Raw genomic sequence first — 22,359 nt, 5'->3', positions numbered from 1 at the left:
TAAGATTAGGTCATAAAAGACACTGTGACCATGGTATAATTAGTAACATTCAAGCTGCCTACAACTAAGGTTTCCCCAAACAACATATTCTCTAGCCCCCTGCAAGCCTCCACATAATTGTACTGTGAATAATACCTTGATTAAAACCTTATGATAGGGGCTGGAGAGATGGCTCAGCATTTAAGAGCATTGACTGCTCTTCTGAAGGTCCTGAGTTCAAATCCCAGCAACCACTTAGTGGCTCACAACCATCCATAAAGAGATCTGACGCCCTCTTCTGGTATGTACTACAGAGTACTTACATATAATAAATAAATCTTTGGGGGAGGAAAAAGCATTATGATAGGGGCTGGAGAAATGGCTCAGGGTTAAGAGCACTGACTGCTCTTCCAGAGATCCTCAGTTCAATTCCCAGCAACCCCATGATGGTTCACAACCATTTGTAATAGGATCTGTTGCCCTCTTCTGGTGTATCTAAAAACAGCTACAGTGTACCCATATAAATATAAGAAATAAATCTGGAAAAAAACAAACCTTATAATAAAACCAACACAGAATTCCAAAATTCCTATTCCACTGTAATACTATTTCTAATTAATTAATTAAATACTACTTTGGAAAATTTTGTTACATTGATTAAACAAAGGGACTTTTACTTCAAAAGTCCCTTCTAGCTATAAAATACCATATTACCATTTTTTTCTCTCACTATGTGGCTCTGGATGGCCTAGAACTCACTATGTAGACCAGGATCACCTCAAACTCAGATATCCAACTGTCTCTGACACGAAAATATTAAGATTAAAGGTGTGTGTCACAACACCCATCCATACTTGTGTGTGTGTGTTTGTAAGTTACCTTCCTATGAAGGCCACAGGAATGTATCAAGTCTCCTGGATCTGCAGCTGCAAACAGCTGTGAGCCACCAGATAGAGATATTAGAACCTTCTCTCTAATCCCAACCCACAACCAATATTATAATTTGGATGAGGAAAACAAATATAATGTCTTTAATCTAGCACCAAAAGGCAGGCAGACTTCTCTGACTTGAGGCTGGAGTGGTCCCAAGTAAGCCAGGACTAAAGTGAGACACCACACCCCAATCTTAAACAAAGTTCCTCGGACTGCTTTCAGATGAGCCTGCCCACCTCATATCTCCGACCTCTTTCTTTCTCTTTACCACTACTTGGGACAAGTCCGGGACTTCACATATCCCAGAAAGCCCTCTTAACTGCTGAGCCACATCCCTGCCCATTTTAATACTGACAGGGTCTAATTTTAAGTTGAGGCTGGCCAGGATCCTCTTGCCTTTGACTCCAAAATTTGAGCACTACAGGCACCACCACTCCAACTCAGCTTCTTTCTATAATGCTAATGCAAAATTATCTTTAAAGTGACAAGTTGTAGACTAGGCAATTTTCTTAGTAAAGCTAGAAACTGAGTTCTTAAAAGATCTTGGCTAAGGCTTAGAATAGGAAAGACAAAGTTACTTCTAAATTTTTACTTCTAAAATTAGTTGTCAGAAAACGGAAACTGGGGCTGGAAAGACGGCTTAGTGGTTAAAAATACTGGCTGCTCTTCCAGAGGACCTGGGTTCAGTTTCCATCATCCAAATGATGGGTCACAATTGTCTCTAACTCCAGTTCCAGAGGGATCCAACATACTCCTCTTCTGGCACCTGCAGGCGCTGCACTGCATGTGAAGCAGAAAAATACATACGGGCAAAACATCCACACACATGAAATAAATAAAAGGAAAATGGGAATTAAGATGGGTGGCAGTGTATGCCTTTAAATCTAGAACCAGGAAGGCAGAGGCAGCTGCATCTGTGGGTTCCAGACCCACCAGAGACTCTGTCTCAAAAACAAATGGAAACAACAACAACAACAAAAAACCTACTGGGAAGGCTCAGAACTGAGGAGCCCCGGCCAAGGACGAAGTAGGGAACAGAATAGAGGTTCAATGAAAGGGATCAAGTAACCTCCTGCCCAACAACTAAACCATCATAGCCAAAGAATATGGAGATATGGATATATTAACACCAATATGTCCTTAACACCAAAGGACATATTGGTGTTAAGAAAAACTATTTTAAGCCGGGCGGTGGTGGTGCACACCTGTAATCCCAGCACTTGGGAGGCAGAGGCAGGCGGATTTCTGAGTTCAAGGCCAGCCTGGTCCTCAGAGTAAGTTCCAGGACAGCCAGGGCTATACAGAGAAACCCTGCCTTGAAAAACCCAAATCCAAAAAAACAAAAAACAAAAAAGAAAGAAAGAGAAAGAAAAGAAAAGAAAAGAAAAGAAAAGAAAGAAAGAAAGAAAGAAAGAAAGAAAGAAAGAAAGAAAGAAAGAAAGAAAGAAAGAAAGAAAGAAAGAAAGAAAGAAAGAAAGAAAGAAAAAGAAAGACTATTTTAAGGCTAACCTGGTATACAGAGTCTAGGCCAGCTAAGTTACATGGTCAAACCCTTGTCAAAAAAAAAAAAAAAAAAAAAAATAGAAAGCCTGCTCACCATTTTCTTTATACCTATCCTACAGAACAGATCATGATTTTAAGATGCACCACCCACAGAGAATATCCAGCTGTGCCCTTGTCTTAACCATGAGGGACAGCCAAGAATACGCTTTGTAAGAGGAAAGGGAAGGATCAAAATAAACAGTAAATAAAAAAAGTGTGTCATCAAAGATGACAGAAACAGTAAAAAAGACTCAGCCTAGCTTGGTAGTACACACCTTTGAGAGAGAGAGATTCAGATGAGCTGGCAGGATAGAGAAATTGAAGCCATGAAAGAGGATACTGAAAATCAATAATAATATCCAAGAATCGTGGGATGGGGCTGGGAAGTAGCCAGATTAGCATAGAAAGTTAAGGTACACTTTTTACTGTTCAACTACTGAAGTGCAGTTTTAAACAAAACTTGGTTTCTCTGTGTAGTTATTGGGGACTAGCATAAAGAAATAGAGCCACTGGATTCACTATACACATTTATATATTAAAAATAATTCATTTACAACTCAGATATTATCAAGTTCAACTCCCAACTTGAGATACAGCCTTGGCTCCTCTAAAGCACAGATTGTGTGCTGACAATGAAGAAATAATAAATACTCCCCACAAGATTGCACCTCAATGATACCAGTGTCTTCTTAATTATAGCTTTTTCAGCCCCAAAAAACAACAGCAATAGTCTCAGTAACATAAAGGTTTCATTTCAATGGTACAATACTATCCACTATCCGTCCATTCAGAACAAATTCTTTAGCTGGAGCTGACCAGAACCACAGATTATTTATTCAAATAAATCACCACAATGCCCTAACAAATTTTTGCTTCCCTATGAGATTCCACAAGGCAGGTCTCCATCATCTGCCCTGTTCTCAACACTGTCTTCCAAGTTCTCACAGAACAGGCCATTAAGTTTTGAACACTAATAACTTTTCCAGCCATAAGTTCCTAACACTTCCACAATCTCCCCAAACAACATGGTCATGTCTGTTACTGCAACAGTTTTCTGGTACTAACTTTTTGTCTTAGTTTGCTGTATGCTGCTATGATTAAAAACTGGCCAAAAGTGACTAGAGAAAAAAAAAAAAGGATTTGATTTAGCTTACACTTCCTGATCTACAGTACATCACTGAGAGAAGTCAAGACATAAACAGGCAGGAGCTAAACAGACCCGCGGAGGAATGCAGCGTACTACTATCCCCTGGGCTTGCTCCTCACGCTGCGGGGGCCTACACAGCGCAGCTACCTACCATGGCTGTGCCCTACCACATAATCATTACATACTTCATGAGCTGATGGAAGCAACTTCTGAATTAGTTGGGGTTCTTTTCCAAGATGACCACAGACTGTTTCAAGTAGATAAAAAATATTAAAATTAAAAAATAAAAACTAACCAGCAAAATTACAAGAAAGAAAAAAATCTATACTTTATAATACTTAAAGAACCTAACAGATATTAAGTTACTGAAAGAATCAGTGTTATAAAGACCTGACCTAAGTGAGGATTATAAAATTCAGCCACTTGAAGCTGAGCACAATGTCGGGTCAGCTGCCTTTGTGTAAGACCATGGGTTCCATCCGGAGCACCATTAAAAATAAAAAGCTCGTTAATTGTAGGTAGGCTGTTGGTATGCCTTTAAAATAAATATATAGTTTATCATTTTAAACTCAAAATTTTAGCACCCTATAATATACATTACAAAAGATCTAAACATGGAAACTAAAGCAATCTCAAAAAGGATGACAAAGACTGATAATACTGGGAAGAAAAAGAAAAGTATATAACCAATCACGACTAGCAGGGTCTAAGAGACAGATGAACATGAGGAAATAAAACTCTCGAGGAGTTTTAGTATTTTTATTTCAACTTATTGGAAGATTTAAATTTACATTTTAAAAAACTAATGAATGATGAAAGGTGACAAGATTAAAATTAAAGGGAAACTCAATGAAAATACTTCAATATGTAAAATGTACAAAAATAAAATGACTAATCAAAAGAGGCAATACATTAGAAGCACACTTAAGACACTAGTTCTAACAGAGCATAATCAAAAATTTAAGATTTTTCATGAATGGTATGCTAATCCAATCAACCACAGCGTTTACAGGTTCCTAAATTAGCTTGGGTATGGCTTACTGAGACTTATAGAGTAATTTTCTGCTGGAAGTAATAGTTTTCCTTCTCATAAGCCCCTTTCTAGTTTCCTGGCTTTTGCTCTCCCTCCCACATAGATATGTATATATAAAAAGTTATAAGATGCACATAAGAAAAGATATGTTGTATGCCCTTACGAGTCCGGGTCACCTCACTTAAAATATTTCCAAGTTCAATATACTTCCTAAAAATAGCACAATTCTATTTTTCCTTACATATGAATGAAATTCCCTTGTATATGTATCACATTTCCATTATCCATTCTTCTATGATGGACATCTATGTTTATTATATTCCCATGCTATTATGAAAACAGCAGCAATAAACATAAGTAAGTATCTGTAATATGATGCAGTCTTTCAGGTAGAGGTCCAGGAGTGATATAAATGGATCATATAAAAATTCTGGCTTGTGAGGCCTAGTACTGAATACCTTTATTCCCAGCACTGTGGAGGCAGAGGCTGGTGGATCTCTGAGTTCAAGGCCAGCCTTGTCAACAGAGCTGGTCCCAGGACAGCCAGGGCTGCACACACGAATGGAAAGCACTGCACTGGTTTAGCACTGGCTGCTCAGTGTGCATTCCCATTACACGTTAGTCTCCAGCTTTGTCGTCAGTTGTTTTATGATAGTCATCTTCAAAAACAAAAGGCTTATCCAAATGTACGATACTTGCAATTCTTGAAATTCAGGGGGGAAAAAAATCCTAAAGCTTTCAAGGAGGGTATTAGACAAAGCTAAAGAATAAAAACTGCTAAAATTGCTGAGTATCAGATGTGTGTAGAACACACATCTATAGTTCTACACTCAGAAAACTGAGGTAGGAAAATTCCCAAGTTTTAGGACAACTCTGGGCCAAACAGAGCCACACAAACAGTATTTCTAAAAGAGAAAAAAGCTAATACTTCAGAAAAGCAACACTGGATCCCTAAGATACAATGAGGCAGGACTTTGACAGTTCTGAAAGGAATGACTTTCCACCCAGAATCCTGTGTTCAAAAGAAGCATAGGGATAAAAGTGCACATCAAGGATAAGCGCTTCAGATATGCTAACTCTAAAAATCAGGTTTTCCATATAGCTTTTCTAAGAAATACAGTAATAAACCTCAGCACCAAAACACAATTCTGGATAGTATGGATAAAAAAATAGTAAAGACTCAAGGATGAACTCTGAAGGGAAGCTAGCTTACAAGCAAACAATACAAGCTGAAATCAAGGTTAAGTTCAGGAGACTGGGCAGATAGTAAAAGATAACACATCACTACTAAAAAGGCTCTAAGAGTTCAGAAAGAATTTGTGATTCATATATATAAAATTTTTCAAATGAGAAACAAATCAATAGAGATCCTAGGAAACAAATACTGCAACCACCTAACATTTTGGAAAATCTTTGAACAGCATTTTTATTTTTACAAGTATGCTAAGAATTGACAGCAACCATATTGAAAAGATGTGACAAAGTAAAATTCTATATATCATAAAAGGAACGTCAAGGTTAAAATTGACAGATGAAGCAACATTATGTGTGTGTGTGTGTGTGTATGTGATTTCAGAAAACAGAATATTAAACCATTAAGTTGAAAATAGAAGGAGGATTTAAAAAATACTATATGCTTTTTCTTTCAATCACATTCTGAGGTAGGGAAAGACACTCTCACTGTGTGCCCACTGACTGACCAAGTTGGCTTCAAACAAGAGACCGGCCTACGTCTGCTGATGGAAATGTGCCCCATGCCTCCATCACTTAACTCTCCTCATATTTATTGTTCTGTATCACTCACACCTTTCCTACCATCTACCAATCCTACCTTTGTCTCCATTCTACATCTTTTATTTCTAGCCTGATTATGAACTTATTACTTATTATTTCTCTGTGTCTCCGTTCTACATCTTTTATTTCTAGCCTGATTATGAACTTATTACCCAAGTAAAACAATATGCTTCGCATCTGAATTCAAATGTATATTGAAACCCATGTGATGAGGGCTAGTAAGATTGCTTGGTGGGTCAAAAAGAGCACTTGGTATGCAAGACTAACAACCTGAGCTCAACCCGTAAAGTAGAAGGGAGAATATACAAGACTTGTGCACTCACATATGAACATCTTATATACACATGCTGATAAGCTTTTTAAATGCAATGACAGCTCAAAACATGTCACATCAATAAATTTCAATAGTAAATAAATACTCATGAAGAACCGTTAAAACAAGTACATTTCTTAGGACAAATTCTAGAATCTCATCTGACAACACAAATCTATCATTTTCCTTATCTTGCTATTGTTGAAAGCATTAAAGATCTACTTTACGAGGCTGGGGATAGATAGCCCAGTGGTTAAGGCCACTTGCTTCCAGAGGACCCAGAACTTATACAGGGGCTCACAACCATCAGTAACTTCCAATTCCTGGGAATCCAAAGCTCTCGTCTCACTTCCTAGGGCACCAGGCACATTTGTGTTACACATACATACAGAAGCAAAGCATTATTACACATAAAATTAAAAGAAAAAAAACTAAAGAACTATTACCATACAGTATTCAACATAGGAAAAACAAATGTTCCCCGAGTATCTGAAACTAGTAATCCTTTCTTACAGGCTGCCTGCTCTCTGCAGAACCAAACCTGCTGAATGTGATGACCAAAGCAGCAGACACCGAGGTCCAGCTACATCAGCCCACAGCAAAGGCTCAGACTTCAGCAGCACTAAAGGAACTAGGTTACGTGGTTAAACTGTGATTGAGGGCTTCTAGCTCACAGCACTTATTTATCAATTATGTTGATTCTATATGTGATCATTAGTAGCTTCCACAGATATTCTACTAAGAAATTAATTCCCAATGTTCTAGAGTTCTTATCATATAGAAGGCTTTCAGAAACAACAATACTGAAAGCTTATTTTTTAAATCCTCCTTCAATTTTTAACTTAATGGTTTAATATTCTGTTTTCTGAAATCATATTATGGCAAAAGACTTTAATTCCAGCCATCAGGAAGCAATGGCAGGCAGATGTGTGAGCTAACAGCCAGCCTGCTCTGGACTCTAGTGAGTCCCATGACAGCCAGGGCTATCGGCTAGCTATCTGCACAACAGATAGCCCTGGATTTTGTTTGTTTGTTGAGACAAGGTCTAACTATGTAGCCAAGAATGGCCAGAAACTTGGGAAACTCCTGCCCTTGCCGTCTGGGATTACAAGCACAAGCCAAGTTGATCCAACTAGGGTTTCATCTTGAATCTCAAAAAACTGTTTTATATGAGCTAAATTCTGGAGAAAAATACTTTAAATGGTAGTATGAATATCTTTTTTCTTTTGTTTTTTTGAGACATGGTTTCTCTGTGCCACATTGGCTGGCCTACAAATCACAGACATCAGCCTGCCTCTGCCTTCAAATACTGGATGGAAGACTGGAGAGATGGCTCAGCAGTTAAGAGCACTGATTGCTCTCCTGTAGGTCCTGGGTTCAATTCCTAGCAACCATACGGTGGCTCAAAACCATCTGTAATAAGATCTGATACTCTCTTCTGGTGTATCTAAAGACAACTACAGTGTACTTACATATAATAATAAATAAATCTTCAAAAAAGAAAATACTAGATGGAATTAAAGGCTTTCACCACCAACAACCTTTTTCTTTTCTCTCTTTTTTCTTTTTAAAGGTAGGGTTTTTACCATGTAGTTCTGGCTGGACTGGAACTCATATAGACCAGGTTAGTTTGGAACTCACAAAGACCTGCCTATCTATGTCTCCTATAAATGGGATTAAATGAATGGTTTCTCCATGCCCAAGTCAATACATTTTTTTACTTCGTGTGCACATGTGAGTGCAAGCATATATACTACACATGTATAGATGCCATCACAGATCCAGAGACACTGACTCCCCAGGAAGCAGAGCTGCAGAGAACTGCTACCATGTGGATGCAGAGAAACACACTGGGGTCCTCCGCAAAAGCATTTTAACCACTGAACCACCTCTTCCAATAATCATATTATTTCTATTGTTTCTTTTTTATGCTATAAGTTTTTAGCTATTCCATAAAAATTCTCTTACGTTGCTGAACAGTAGTGGTTCTCACCTTTAATCCCAGCTTAATCTACAGAGTGAGTTCCATGACAGCCAGGACTACACAGAGAAACTGTCTCACAGAAATTCTCTTATCTCTGAAAATAATTTCTTCTCAAAATTTTAGTGACTCATTCTTTAAGAATGAGGAAAAAGTAAAAGAAAGAAATCAATTTTTATGTTGTTTTAAAAACAATGTCAAAATCAAGCCCATGATTTAAAAAAAGGTAAAATGATTGAATATTGATAAACTTATTATTTAATACAAAAAAAGCATGTAATAAAACAGCCTAAAAGAATCTAATAACAAATAATGGCAGTTTATACAATCCATCAAGTTAGTCTTTAAAATACCTACAACTGCATACCTCTGAGTCCAGGAATTGATATAAGCAAATATTTTGAGAGTATGTTCCTTTCTGAGCTGCAGTCCATCACCACCTTCAATATCTGATACTGAAATAGAAGGATAAAAGTATGAAAAAATGTTAAACAAATATTAAAGCCAATACTATTTAAAAATAAAGCTTAGATATATAAATGCAAACATCAATTGATTCTTTCATTTTCACTACTGAGATAAAATCTTTGATTATTGACTGTATTAGTTATTTCTGTGATATAGATCAGGACCAAAAGTAACTCAGGAAAGGATATATTCTGCTTAAAGGTTACAGTCTATCATCAGAGGAAAATGGCAAAAACCAGGCAGTCCATAGATAAATGCAGCTTACTGCTTGCTCCTCACTGCTTGCTCAACCTCATTTCTTGGGTTTTGTTTGGTTTAGGTTACTTGTTTTTGTTTGTTTTCAATTTTTGGGGGTTTTGAGTTTTGGTTTTCTTCTTGGGGGGGGGGGGGGTGGAGTGCAGGGGCCTTGAAGATAGGGTCTCTTCTCTGTTCTAGGCCAGCCAAGGCTACACTGTGAGATCCTATCAAAAAAAGTAAAGAAAGGCTTAGCTTTAACAAAAACATTTTCATAATTTACTAGATTTTATAATTATGTGTTTGTGTATGACCTGTATGGGTATATGCTTATCCACATGCAAGCAGGATCTCAGGACTGGAGTTACATGTGGCTGTGAAATATCTTGTGGGTGTTGAGAACTGAACCCAGTTCCTCTACTAGAGTACTAGGTTCTCTACACCACTGGTCCATCTCTCCAACCCAAATGAAATACTTTAACAACTAAATTCTAGTCCTACTCCTACTGTCTATGAATTGCCTATGTAGGCCAAATCATTCCTCACTCCTGTGTGTCATTACAGGGTTAAAACAGCTATACAAGTACAGATACCTTGACATTTTTTCACTTTATCACTGCACACTTCTGATTTTAATCTTTTCCCAGACTATAGATATGGTCTAAGAAACTCTCGGAATGCTGGGCAGGACACCACAGCAACCAGCAAGCCATGTATTCATGAGGGTCAATAACACAGTGTATGGCTAATAAACTTTTTGGCAGGTTATGGTTAATCAATGCATTTTTCATTTACATTTCCAATTTGCTATATATTTTGTTGTTGAGATTTTGTTTGCTTTTCCAGACCAGGTTTCTCTGTGTAACAACTCTGACTGGAACCTGATTTATAGGCCAGGCTGGCCATGAACTGACAGCAATAAGATCCTCCTACCTCTGCCTTCTGGTGCTGGGATTAAAGGCATGCCATGCACTACCATGCCCAACTGAGTTTTTATGGGGGTTGGGTGGTTGTTTGTTTATTTGGTGGTGGTGGTTTTGCTGTGTGGGGGAGGATATATTTATTTTGTGTTGGGGTGGGTATGTTTTAAATTGGCAGAAAACAACTTGGGGGAATTTCTTCTCTCCATCTACCATGTGGGTTCCAGCTGAGCCCTAACATTTCTTCCTTAAATGATTGTACAATACAAATTTCTCTTAAAATGGGAAAGAAGAGCAATCTAAAACTTTATTTGCCAATTCACACTATTCCAGAAACATCATCAAATAAAGCTTCAAAATCAAAGGAGCTAAGGCAATTGTTCCCAATCTTCCTAATGTTGCAAACACTTTAATACATACAGTCCCTCATGTTATGACCCCAACCATACAATTATTTTACTGCCACTTTATAATTGTAAATTTGTTATCGTTGTGAATCGTAATATAAATATCTGCTATGCAGGATATGTGAAATGCAACCCCCAAGGAGTTGAAACAGACAGGTTGAGAATCACTGAGGTAGAGAAATGGCTCAGAGGTTGAGAGCCCTGGCTGCTTCTCCCAAAAACCAGGGTTGAATTCCCAGTATATACATGATAGCTCACAAGTATCGCTAATTCCAGTTTCAGGTGATCCAATGCACTTATTTCAACCCCCAGAGACACAGCATGTAAGCTGTGCTCATACACATAGGCAAAAATACCCATTCATACAATAAAATAAAATATTTCAAAAGTTTCACAATCACTTAAGTACCAACTCAGTATTCTTCATTACTCCTAAGACTCAAAGATTTAAAATTGAATATCCTTAACATTCTCTCAGACCGATAACAAAACTCAGTATTCTGTATCTGAAATGAGAATTTCAGATTTTAAAATAATGGTGGAGAGTTTTGTAGGCTGAACATAACCACATTAAAAGTTAAAAGCTGGAAGTGGGAGGCGAGTGCTGAAGAAATGGTCCATGGTTAAGAACACTGCTGCTCTTCCAGAGGAATAGAATCTGGTTTTCCACACGCAGGCCAGGCAGTTCATAACTACCTTTACCTCCAACTTTATCAGGAGATCAGATACCCTCTTGTGGCTTCCAGGACACCAGAACACAAATTTATACACACACATGCGCATACACAAATAAACGCTGGGCGGTGGTGGCGCGCGCCTGTAATCCCAGCACTCTAGGAGGCAGAGGCAGGCGGATTTCTGAGTTCGAGGCCAGCCTGGTCTACAGAGTGAGTTCCAGGACAGCCAGGGCTATACAGAGAAACCCTGTCTCAAAAAACCAAATCCAAAAAACCCAAAATAATTAATAATAATAATAATAATAATAATAATAACAATAATAATAATATAAAAAACAGGAAGAATCATGTATTAAATCAAATACTAACTTCTAGTTTGGTGAACAAATAGAGATTGATTATCACTAAATCTCAAACCTGAAGTTTTCTAATTAGTTAGAATTTAAATTTTGAATTTTAAAAAAGTTTAGAAAAATTAAACCATTTTAAAAATAAATTTATTTGTGTGTGTGTGTGTGTGTGTGTGTGTGTGTGCATGCCAAGGAGCAACTTGCTTGCAGGGTAGTTCCCTCCTTTCATGTGAGTTTTAAAGATTGAAGTCAGGTTTTCGGGGTTGGTGGCAATATTTACTACTTGGTGAGCATCTTGCCAGCTCCATTAAAAAAATTTTAATGGGGGGTGGGGAATCAGCAACCTAGCCATGCATACTAAACTACTTGGGAGGCAGAGGAAAGCAAAGCTCTTTTGGGGGCCAGTCTGGTCAACAGATCCAACTAGCCAAGGCAACATATTGAGCAACCTCCAAGCCAGTAAGATGGCTCAACAAGTAAAACTGATTACCAGCACGCCTGACAACTGCAGTTCAATGCCTAGTACAGACTCAAAACTGATTGTATCCTGACCTCATGCAGACTGTGTCATGTACACACAAAAACACCAATCTTCTAGGAGCCCTAACTATATTTACTTGCATATAGAGATAATCAGTATACTTTATATATCAAGTTTTCATTGAAAACTGCAAAAACCACTGAGCAGTGGTGGCACACACCTTTAATCCCAGAACTTAGGAGGCAGAGGCAGGCGGATTTCTGAGTTCGAGGCCAGCCTGGTTCTACAGAGTGAGTTCCAGAACAGCCAGGGCTACACAGAGAAACCCTGTCTCGGAAAAAAATAAAATAAAAAAAAATAAATAAAAAGAAGGAAGGAAGGAAGGAAGGAAGGAAGGAAGGAAGGAAGGAAGGAAGAAAGAAAATTGCAAAAACTATTATCTGTATAACTGTGAAAATATTATCTGGGGGCTGAGGAGATGACCGTGCAGGTAAGAGCACTTGCTGCTCTTGAGGAGGATCCAAGTCACTTCCACATGGTAGCTGACAACAGCCTGCAACTCCATTCGCAGTGGATCCGAAACCCTACCCTGACTTCTGCTTACTGCTGTACACATTTAGTATACATAGGTACATACATACATACATACACACACACATACACACACACACATATATATATACATACACACATACATATATACACATATACACATACATATAAATATACACACACACACAGAGCTGGAGAGATTGCTCAGCAGTTAAGAGCACTGACTGCTCTTCCTGAGGTCCTGAGTTCAATTCCCAGCAACCACATGGTGGCTCACAACCATCTGTAATGGGGTCCAACGCCCTCTTCTGGTATGTCTGACTGAAGAGTGTGACAGTCTCCAAGCCAGCAAGAGAGCAACAAGTAAAGTGTACTCGCACACATAAAATAATTTTAAAAAACAGGAAACAAATAAAATCATCCTCTTTCTAGTCCTGTCCTCCACTTCACCACCCCACCCCACCCCCGGTTTTCCGAGACAGGGTTTCTCTGTGTAGCCCTGGCTGTCCTGGAACTCACTCTGTAGACCAGGCTGGCCTAGAACTCAGAAAACCTCCTGCCTCTGCCTCTGCCTCCCAAGCTCTGGGATCAAAGGCGTGCCCACCACGCCTGGCCCTCCACCTCTTCTTGTCCTCCCAGAACCAAGCTCTATAAACAATATAGCATGGCACCGTCCTTTACCAGCTTGAAGACATTTCCTCCACACACAATAAAACAGCAGAACAGTTTCTCTGTCTGTAGTCCCAAATCCAATGACTATTCCTTTTTCTTATTTGGCAGAGACAAGGCCTCATGTAGCTCCCCCCACCTCAAATTCCTTGTGTAGCTGAGGATGACCTTGCAGTAATGATTCTACTGCACCCACCCTCCAGGCACTAGGAACACAGGTGTGGGCCACTAAAATTGCCTTTATGGGATACTGGGATCAAACACAAATTTAACATGCTACCAAGACACTCTTCTTTCTTATGCTTTTGGGTTTTTTTGTTTTTTTTGTTTTTTTTTTTTTGAGACAGGGTTTCTCTTTGTAACCTTGGCTGGCTGTCCCCAGAACTTGCTCTATCGGCCAGGTTGGCCTCAAACTCAGAGATATCCCTGCTTCTGCCTCCTGAGTGCTTGGGTTAAGGGTGTACGCTACCACTGCCTACCAAAAGAACAGTTTTTGAAGACACTGCTTCACTCATGGCCCCCCATGGCCAAAAAGACAACCCAGCAATCACATTGGCAATAGCAACTATAGCCAAAGTTTCCATGCCTACCTACACTAGGACCTCACATCAGGAGGGGATGCTGCCACAAATCCCATTGCCCCACAGATAAGCCTTGCTGCTGCAGCAGGTTTGTTGGAGAATCATTTTAACACTTTAGGGCCATAAACTTGGCATCCACAAATGCACCCAGAGAAAGCTGAATATACTACCTTCACATAACTTCCTTGACGGACATGAGCTTTTATAAATCAAGAAAGTGGGCTGGAGAGATGGCTCTGTGCTTAAGTGCTTTTCCAGAGGTCCTGAGTTCAATGCCCAGCAACCACATGGTGGCCCACAACCATCAGTAATGGGGTCCAACGCCCTCTTCTGGTGTGCATGAGAACGACATACATACTCTTATACATTAAATAAATAAATCTTAAAAATATAAATAAAGATAGTAAACAAAGACTGGACCTCTTGAAGCAAAAACAGCAAAGCAAGAAACAGTCTGACCTACTAACCAGGGTCCAGAGAGACATCACTGCTGCACAGTGAAAGAAGTTTTGACATAGGATCGTCAAAGATTCCAAACGCGATCTAGCTTCCCCGTGAACGACTGACAGCTACTGTTTCAACCAGAACACAAAGTGCTGGATGTCAAGAACCCAGGCCATTTTCTTGATTGGTTAGGATTATCATTTCCTGACTAACCTAAGAGCTGGAGGAAGAGTCTGGCAATTTTTATTAGAAATAGTTCCAAACTAAAATATAAGAACTGCAGTCCTGGCATAGCAACCTCTGCAAAGCTGGGTTAGCTGATATTGTCGTTATTACGGGATCTCATGGAGCCACGGCTGGTCTCAGCTCACTATGCAGCCTTGAATGTCCTGCTTCCACCTACCACATTAGTAGATCTGAAACAAACGTTCGGTAAAGCTTTTCTCACGGTACCAGGTACCAGGTAACTTGTCTCTGAACTTTGTATCTGAATATCGAACCAGCCTTGGGCCCCCTTACAGATGGAAAGTTACAGTCACAGAAGTGCTGTATGCAAGGCTTGCTACTCAGGAACCAGGAGCAATATGTGCTCTTTCAGAATTACAGAAGTTCATGATAAAGCCCAATTTCTGTGGTACTAGGGACAAAACTCAGGGCTTCACATGTGTCAGGCTTGCATTCTAACTGAGCTACAGTCAGTCTCAATACTACCCTTTTTTAAAGGATGTACATTTGTATTCATGTATATGTGCGCGCATTGAATCCCCTAGAACTGCAACTATGAATGTTTGTGAGCTGCACAATGTAGATGCTGGGAATTAAACTCCAGTTCCCTGAGAGCAGCAATCAATCATTCTTAAGCCACTGAGCCATCTCTTCCTACCATTTTGTTGTTGTTGCTGTTGTTTACATTATTTGATGTATGTGACAACTCTGTCAATCTGCAGGAGCTTGTTTTCTCTACCTACCAAGTAAGTTTCACAAATTAGATTCAGACAGACAGGCATGGCAGCAAATACTCTTCTGCCTGAGCCATCTTACTGGGCCCCAGTAAGATCTGGTGAGGGCAAACACCTTTAACACCAGCACTCAGGAAACAGACACAACCAGATTTGAGGCTAGCTTGATCTACAGTGCCAGTTCCAGAATAGCAAGGCTACACTGAGAACCAGGTCTCAAAATAAATAGGTAGGTAGACAGACACACAGAGACAGACAGATCATCTTTGAGAGCTTGAGGGATGGCTAAGCTATTAAGGGCACTGTCTGTTCTACTGGAGATCCTGAGTTCAATTCCCAGCACCCACATAATATAGACAACTCACAACTTTCCGTAACTGTAGCCCTTTGGGATACAATGCCCTCTTCTGGTGTTCAGGAGTACATACAGACAAAACACTCGTGTGTGTGTGTGTGTGTGTGTGTGTGTGTGTGTGTGTGTCCAAAAAAAGTATGGCATGGCTTTTTTTTTTTTTTTTAAGTTTTTTTTTTGTTGGTTTTTTTGGATTTGGTTTTTTGGAAACAGGGTTTCTCTGTGTAGCCCTGGCTGTCCTGGAACTCACTCTGTAGACCAGGCTGGCCTCGAACTCAGAAATCTGCCTGCCTCTGCCTCCCAGAGTGCTGGGATTACAGGCGTGCGCCACCACTGCCCGGAAAGTTTTTTCTGTTTTTTTTTTTTTTTTTTTTAATGTATGAGAATTTTAATGTGTGAGTTGTATGAGGTCTGCATGTAGGTGTATATAGGCCACATATGTGCCTGGTGAGTCCAGAAGTCCAAAGAGGACATCAGATTCCCTATAACTAGATAGAGCTAGATGTTTGTGAGCCTTCACGTAGGTGCTAGAAATCAAACCCAGATCCTCTGTAATCGCAACAACCACTGAGCTATCCCTCTAGTCCCTCCAATACCATTATTTAAAACACATACACAAAAATATGTTAATATGTGAGGTGAGATGGCACACACCTTTTATCCCAGCACCTGGGAGGCATGGGCAGGTGGCTCTGTAAGTGTGGCCAGTCTGGTCTACAAAATGAGTTCCAGGACAGCCAGAGCTATATAGTGAGAATCTGTTTCCAAAAAACCAATAAAAAAGGCAGTAATCAGTGTTCATTACAGAGACAATGTTGATACTTTCCTATATTAATATATATTTTATAGTGCTTCATCATTTGATATTTGGATTACAGCTCGTGACTGTAACCTATCCCTTGGGAGGCTGTGTCTGAGGATAGCCTGGGATGGCTACAGAATGAAACCTAAGGTCAAAATACCAATAAACAATATCTGGCTGGAAATTGTGAATATTCTTATCTGTTAGCCAGTGTTTCAAATATTAGTTGGTTAAGAAAGTTTGTGATTTTTTTTTTAAAGATTTATTTATTTTATTTAAATGAGTACACCGTAGCTGTCTTCAGACACACCAGAAGAGGACATCCAATCCCATTACAGATGGTTGTGAGCTACTATGTGGTTGTTGGGAATTGAATCAGGACCTCTGGAAGAGCAGTTACTGCTCTTAACCATCTCTCCAGCCCCAAGGAAGTTTTAAAGATTTGCTAAGTTAAAAAAATCCATAATCACGACTGAGAGCCATATATAATATAAGCACGTGGTAGTATGAGACAGGAATATTACAAGTTCCAGGTCAGCCTATACTAAAACGCAAGATACTGTCACTCCCACACCCTAGCCACCTCCACTTATAAAAGCCACAGTAGTCCATGAAATGTAAGGTCAACTCTGGAGAGCCCGAGGCGAGAAGACCAGGAAGGAGTTCCCAAACATCAACAAACAGATGGGGTAGATACCCAATAGTTTAGTTCTTAATTTAGAATCCTTAGGCTGATTCTAGACTTTAACAGACCTTTCACCTATAGGTAAATTTAGTGCACAGTTACATAATGTATATTTCCATTGTGAGAATTTACAGCTTGAGAACCTCTACAAGACTACAGGTACAATTGATAACATTAATACTGTACCTAAACACTGAAGACAATGTAAGCTGTTTAGAAACTACTACTGCAGCTGGGCGTGGTGGCGCATGCCTATAATTCCAGCACTTGGGAGGCAGAGGCAGGCGAATTTCTGAGTTCGAGGCCAGCCTGGTCCACAGAGTGAGTTCCAGGACAGCCAGGGAAAGTTTTTTTCTTGTTAGGTATATTGCATTTTGACAGATTTGTTTGCTTGGTTTCAAGACAAGGTTTCACTGTGACCTGTCTGATTTCAAATTCAGGATCAGGTCTCAGCCTTCCAAACACAGACGTGTATGCCCCATAATGTTCTGCTTTCTGCAATTTTGTTGTTTTTACTATTAATTGTATATGTCTGTGTAGTATGTTCACACAGCCTTAAGGCCAGAGTGTGTCTGACCCTCTGACCCCCTCAGCTGTGAGCTACCATACCTCTTCCAATCTCAAGAGTTCTCTTTTCCTTAGTAAATTTGAATTTGAGCCCCTTAATAATAAATAAATTTCCACTACACACCTTTAACAGCAGCACTCAAAAAACCAGGTGTATCTCTAGGAATTGAGTCAGCCTGGTCTGCATAGTGAGTCCCTGGAGTCAGGGCCAGAGAGACAAAGACTCTGTCTCAAAAAATAAACAAGGGGGGAAAAAGGCACATGATTTGAGGAATTTAATTCTGAACTTTGAATCAAGGTTGAATATTCATTTTTCCACAACCAATGGGGAAGAAAAGGATAGCCAATACATAATTACCAAGTGAAATTACAAGAAGACATATACCTCACTTCAATTTAAAAAGCAGACTTTCAGGCTGGAGAGATGGCTCAGCAGTTAAGAGCACTGACTGCTCTTCCAAAGGTCCTGAGTTCAAATCCCATCAACCATATAGTGGTTCACAACCATCCGTAATGAGATCTGACTCCCTCTTCTGGAGTGTCTGAAGTCAGCTACAATTTACTTACATATAATAAATAAATCATTTTTTAAGCTGATTTTTCTAGAACTCGAACTCTTAAAGGATCTAATGCAAAGGATCTAATGCTCCTTCTGACCTCTGAGGACACAAGGCATAGATTTGGTACACTCATGCACATAAAATTAAATTTTAAAATCTAAAATTTAAAAAAAAAAAACCTGATTTTGTTTTTTTTGTTTTGTTGGTTTTTTTGTATTTTGGGGGGCAGGGTGTGCCGTTCTTGGGAGTTGAAACCAGCACTTCACCCACACTAGGCAAACACTACCACTGACCTGTATGCCACGCCACTCTTACTTTTTATTTTGAGATGGTGTCTCACTAGCCCAGGCTGGCCTTGAACTCATCTTGTAGCCCAGAATGATTCTTGACCTTGTGATCCCCCTGCCTCAGCTTCTTGGGTAGCTGGGACTACAAACAAGCCTGTAACACCAACCAGGCTAACTCAACAAAAGTGTTCGTCCGAGTTCAACCTTCACATCGTCCTGAAGCTCCTCTCCATCTTGCGCAAACATTACCACAGTGAGGGTAATCCTGTCTTGTTCTCAGAGGTCAGTATCATGCGTGGGTACAAAAACACCACAGGTCTCACTACATATGAAAACGTGTAAGTTTCTCCTAAGATGATTGAAGGCTTATTTTCCCAATAAGCCTTGAAGAAAACACTGCTGGACAAGTACCTTTGGGAAGCACAGGCCTACACAAAGAACCTTAGCCTATGCTCATGTGTGTAAGAATGTGTGGGCCCTGGAATAAAGTAACTCCAACCCACTGGCCTACAGACTAAGGCACCTTTACCCCTGAGCTATCTCACCAGCCCTTAAAAAGAGTATCTTTATCATGCAAATGTCATTTCTTCTCAAATTTTCCTTAGATACTAGGTTTACAATGTTCTGAGTTAAGCTTAAAATAATGTTTAACTCCACCCTAAGGGGGCCAGAGAGGTGGCTCAGTGGTTAAGAGCACTGGCTGCTCTTCCTGAGGACCTGGGTTCAGTTCTCTGCATCCACATGGGGCAGCTCACAACTGTTAGTAACTCCAGCTCCAGGGGATCTAATGCCCACTTGGGCAGCGGCACCCACAAGAATATAGCTGTAAATAGACACACATACCTGCATAATCTTTAAATCACTTCTCCCAAATTATCTTTCCTAATGTGTACTAACTAAACAATAAAGTACTTTCAAGTTAGAGTAAAAAGTCAGAATCATCAATGTATTTCTAAGATACAAAATGTTTTACTAAGTACTAAGGAACTGTTTACCATATCACTTGTACCAAGAATGAAATTTATGTCAAAACAGGAATAACCTTAAAATACTAGGAAAACTTAGGATGACACAAATATAGGAAAATGTAGTTTAAATATGTACAAACACCTTCTTTAATCAGTCAGGAAGTAAATACGCAGCTGAAAATAAATTACAAACCTTTTAGCCATTAAAGTGAAACTCAAGCACATAATAAAAATTAAGAAACCAAAAGGGAATTATAGCCTACAAATCGACTATTTAAATGAATGAATTAAAAGGGATAAGTAGTTCGGAAATCTGTCAAAATATCACACTGAATATAAATTCCAATATCAAATGAACATTTCTCATAAATCAAGTTTGTGTAAATTATCTTATCATCTAAACCACCTCTGGGCCCATAAGTAGCTGACATGCAACATCCCTGTTTCTTTAAGCAGAAATGCAATCTTGCAAGGCCAAAATTAAAATATGTAATATAATAAAGAATAAAGAGTACGGCCTCTGATTTTCAGAGACACACCATGACTACTCGGGGTGGTTGTCGTCGGTAGAGAGATCTCCTTATAATAGATTTTACTACTTAAACGACGAATGGCACTGAAGAAATACTATCGCCTTTATTTTTAATTAAGGTAAGACGGTTCCAATCATCACTATTGCAGTTCATTTTCTGCTATTTAAGGGCTGGCAGATGGATTGAATACACCCACACACCCTCAAGGAAAGGAAAAATCACCACCCTTCTCCCAGGGACTTTAATGAAAATTAGCAGGTAAGGGAGGCCTCCCCAGCACGCTGGCAATCAAAGAGGGCGGCCCTGAGGCTCGGACTGCAGAGCAAAGCCTGGTCCTCCGACCCCACCTCCCCACACCGTCCTCGCAGGGGGACAGGGGCGGAAGGGCTCATTAGTGCCTTCATTAATTGACACCTGTAATGAGGAAACTTTCCGAGACCGCCCAGGCCTGAGCCGGCCCGGACTGCGCCGCGGCCTCTCGGGCGCCCAGGTAAGCCGGCGGCCTGGGCCCGAGGCGCCGCGACGGCCGGGCCACCACGCACCTTCCCGGGCACACAGGCCCGTCCGCCGGGCCGGCCGGGTGGCCGCAGCCCGCAGGCCGCGGCAGGCAGGCAGGGCGGGAGAGCGGCCCGGCGACCCCAAACCATGCACCCCAACCAGTCCCCTCCCGGGCTACTCACTTTCATTTAACACCTCCACCAGGTCTGCGCAGTTCTCGCACATCGTTCGGCCGCCGCCCCCCCCTCCCCCGCTTAGGATCGCGCTGACTGATCCCGACCGGCGGGGGGGAGGGGACAGAGGCAGGGGAGGGGGCCGGCCTGCCGGCGGGGCGGGGAAGCGACGAGGGCGGGCGGCGGCGGCGAGCACTGGGCGGGGAGCCGCGGTGGGGGAGGGGGCCGGCGGGCCCGGGAGCGGGAGCAGGAGCGGGAGCGGGCGGGGGCGAGGAGGGGGTGAAGGCGGTGCAGGCCTCCGGGGCGCCGAGCACAGGCGGCGGGGGCAGGGGGAAGGACAGGGGAGGGAGGAGGGAGGGGCGGGTGGGGAGAGAAGCAGCAGAGTCACTTCACCACCGACCAGACGCCGCGGCCACCGCCGCCGCCGCCGCCGCCATTTTACTGGAGCGCTCGGGCTGCGCTCGGCTCTTTCCGCCCAGGCGAAGGAGCCGAAGAGAGGCGCCTCGCGCTCTCATCCCTCCGCCCTCCCTGCTCCCCCGCCCTCCGCCTCTCGGCACACACGCCGCACGCCCTGCCGGAGCCGCTGGCCGCCCTCCCTTTCCTCTTCCGTCCGGCCTCCCCGCCCTCGGCCCACCCCCTGTGCGCGCTCGCCCACCCCGCCCAGCCCGGATCTCTGTCAGCGGCCGGAAGGGAAGCGCGCAGCCCGCCGCCGCGGGGGGAGTCGGGTGAGTGGAAGATGGCGGAAGCTGCGGGCCGGTCGCGGTTGCGCGGTCTCTCCCGCCCGTCGGGCTTCGCGCTCCGGGAGGCTCGGCCGGAGCTGGGGCGGATGTCCCGCCCCGTCCCCTGCCGCAGCGCGTCGCCCCGTCGTCTCCCGCACCGCCGGGGGAGGCGGTGAAGGTTGCCCGTCATGCGGTACTTTGAGGGTGGAGACCGCGGGTCAGCGGCTCCCCGCACGCCTCGGCTCGCCCCCGCCTGGCTTCCTGAGAATGGAACAGCCCAGGGCGCGTCTTAACCTGAACCCCTGTTTGTCTCAGTCTTGCGGGGCTGTGAGGCTCGAGGAGACGAGCAGTGAGACACCTTGACAGGACTAGACATGGCGCGGAGGAGAAGCGTGACACCTCGTTTTTACACACGAGGTCTTATACCGCGCGTCTGCCCCCGCCATCCGAAATGCTCGGTTAGGCTTTCTCACCAGAGAAAGACGGTGAGGGCTGTTACCGTGAGGAACGAAGCCTGGCGCGATGGTTTTGCGACAGCACTTCCTAAACGCAGGCAGGAGGGTGGCTCCCGGTTCGAAGGCAGCCTGAGCGACTTTTAGAGCCCCACTTCCCCAGTGTCGAGAAATGGGAGCCAGAGGTGGAGAACGAGTGAAAGGGCACCCCGCTTACGTTTGGTATTGCATTAAGAACTAGAAGCTCGGGTTGGGGGTTTAGCTCAGTGGTAGAGCCCTGGGTTCAGTCCTCAGCCCTG

At 42.0% G+C, this 22,359-nt stretch overlaps 1 protein-coding gene across 6 annotated transcripts in view; it reads right to left on the bottom strand.

Moving 5' to 3' along the window:
• The window catches only part of Usp34 (ubiquitin specific peptidase 34), a 183,499-nt gene extending 162,221 nt beyond the window's left edge, over positions 1 to 21,278 (bottom strand). For all 6 annotated transcript variants that reach the window (XR_007980309.1, XM_052199754.1, XM_052199758.1 and 3 more), the window contains exons 1-2: positions 20,899 to 21,278; positions 9,090 to 9,177 (exon numbers count right to left, since the gene is read on the bottom strand). Coding sequence is in view for 5 of the 6 variants with exons in the window: in XM_052199754.1 (XP_052055714.1) it covers positions 9,090 to 9,177; positions 20,899 to 20,941 (131 nt within the window). In the remaining variant the exon portion in view is untranslated. The remainder of the gene's footprint in view (positions 1 to 9,089; positions 9,178 to 20,898) is intronic.
• Positions 21,279 to 22,359: the final 1,081 nt, after the last annotated feature.

This window comes from Apodemus sylvaticus, chromosome 11 (genome assembly GCF_947179515.1).
Source record: "Apodemus sylvaticus chromosome 11, mApoSyl1.1, whole genome shotgun sequence".
In the NCBI taxonomy this organism is placed as follows: domain Eukaryota; kingdom Metazoa; phylum Chordata; class Mammalia; order Rodentia; family Muridae; genus Apodemus; species Apodemus sylvaticus.
This window is presented reverse-complemented; position numbering and strand designations above follow the sequence as displayed.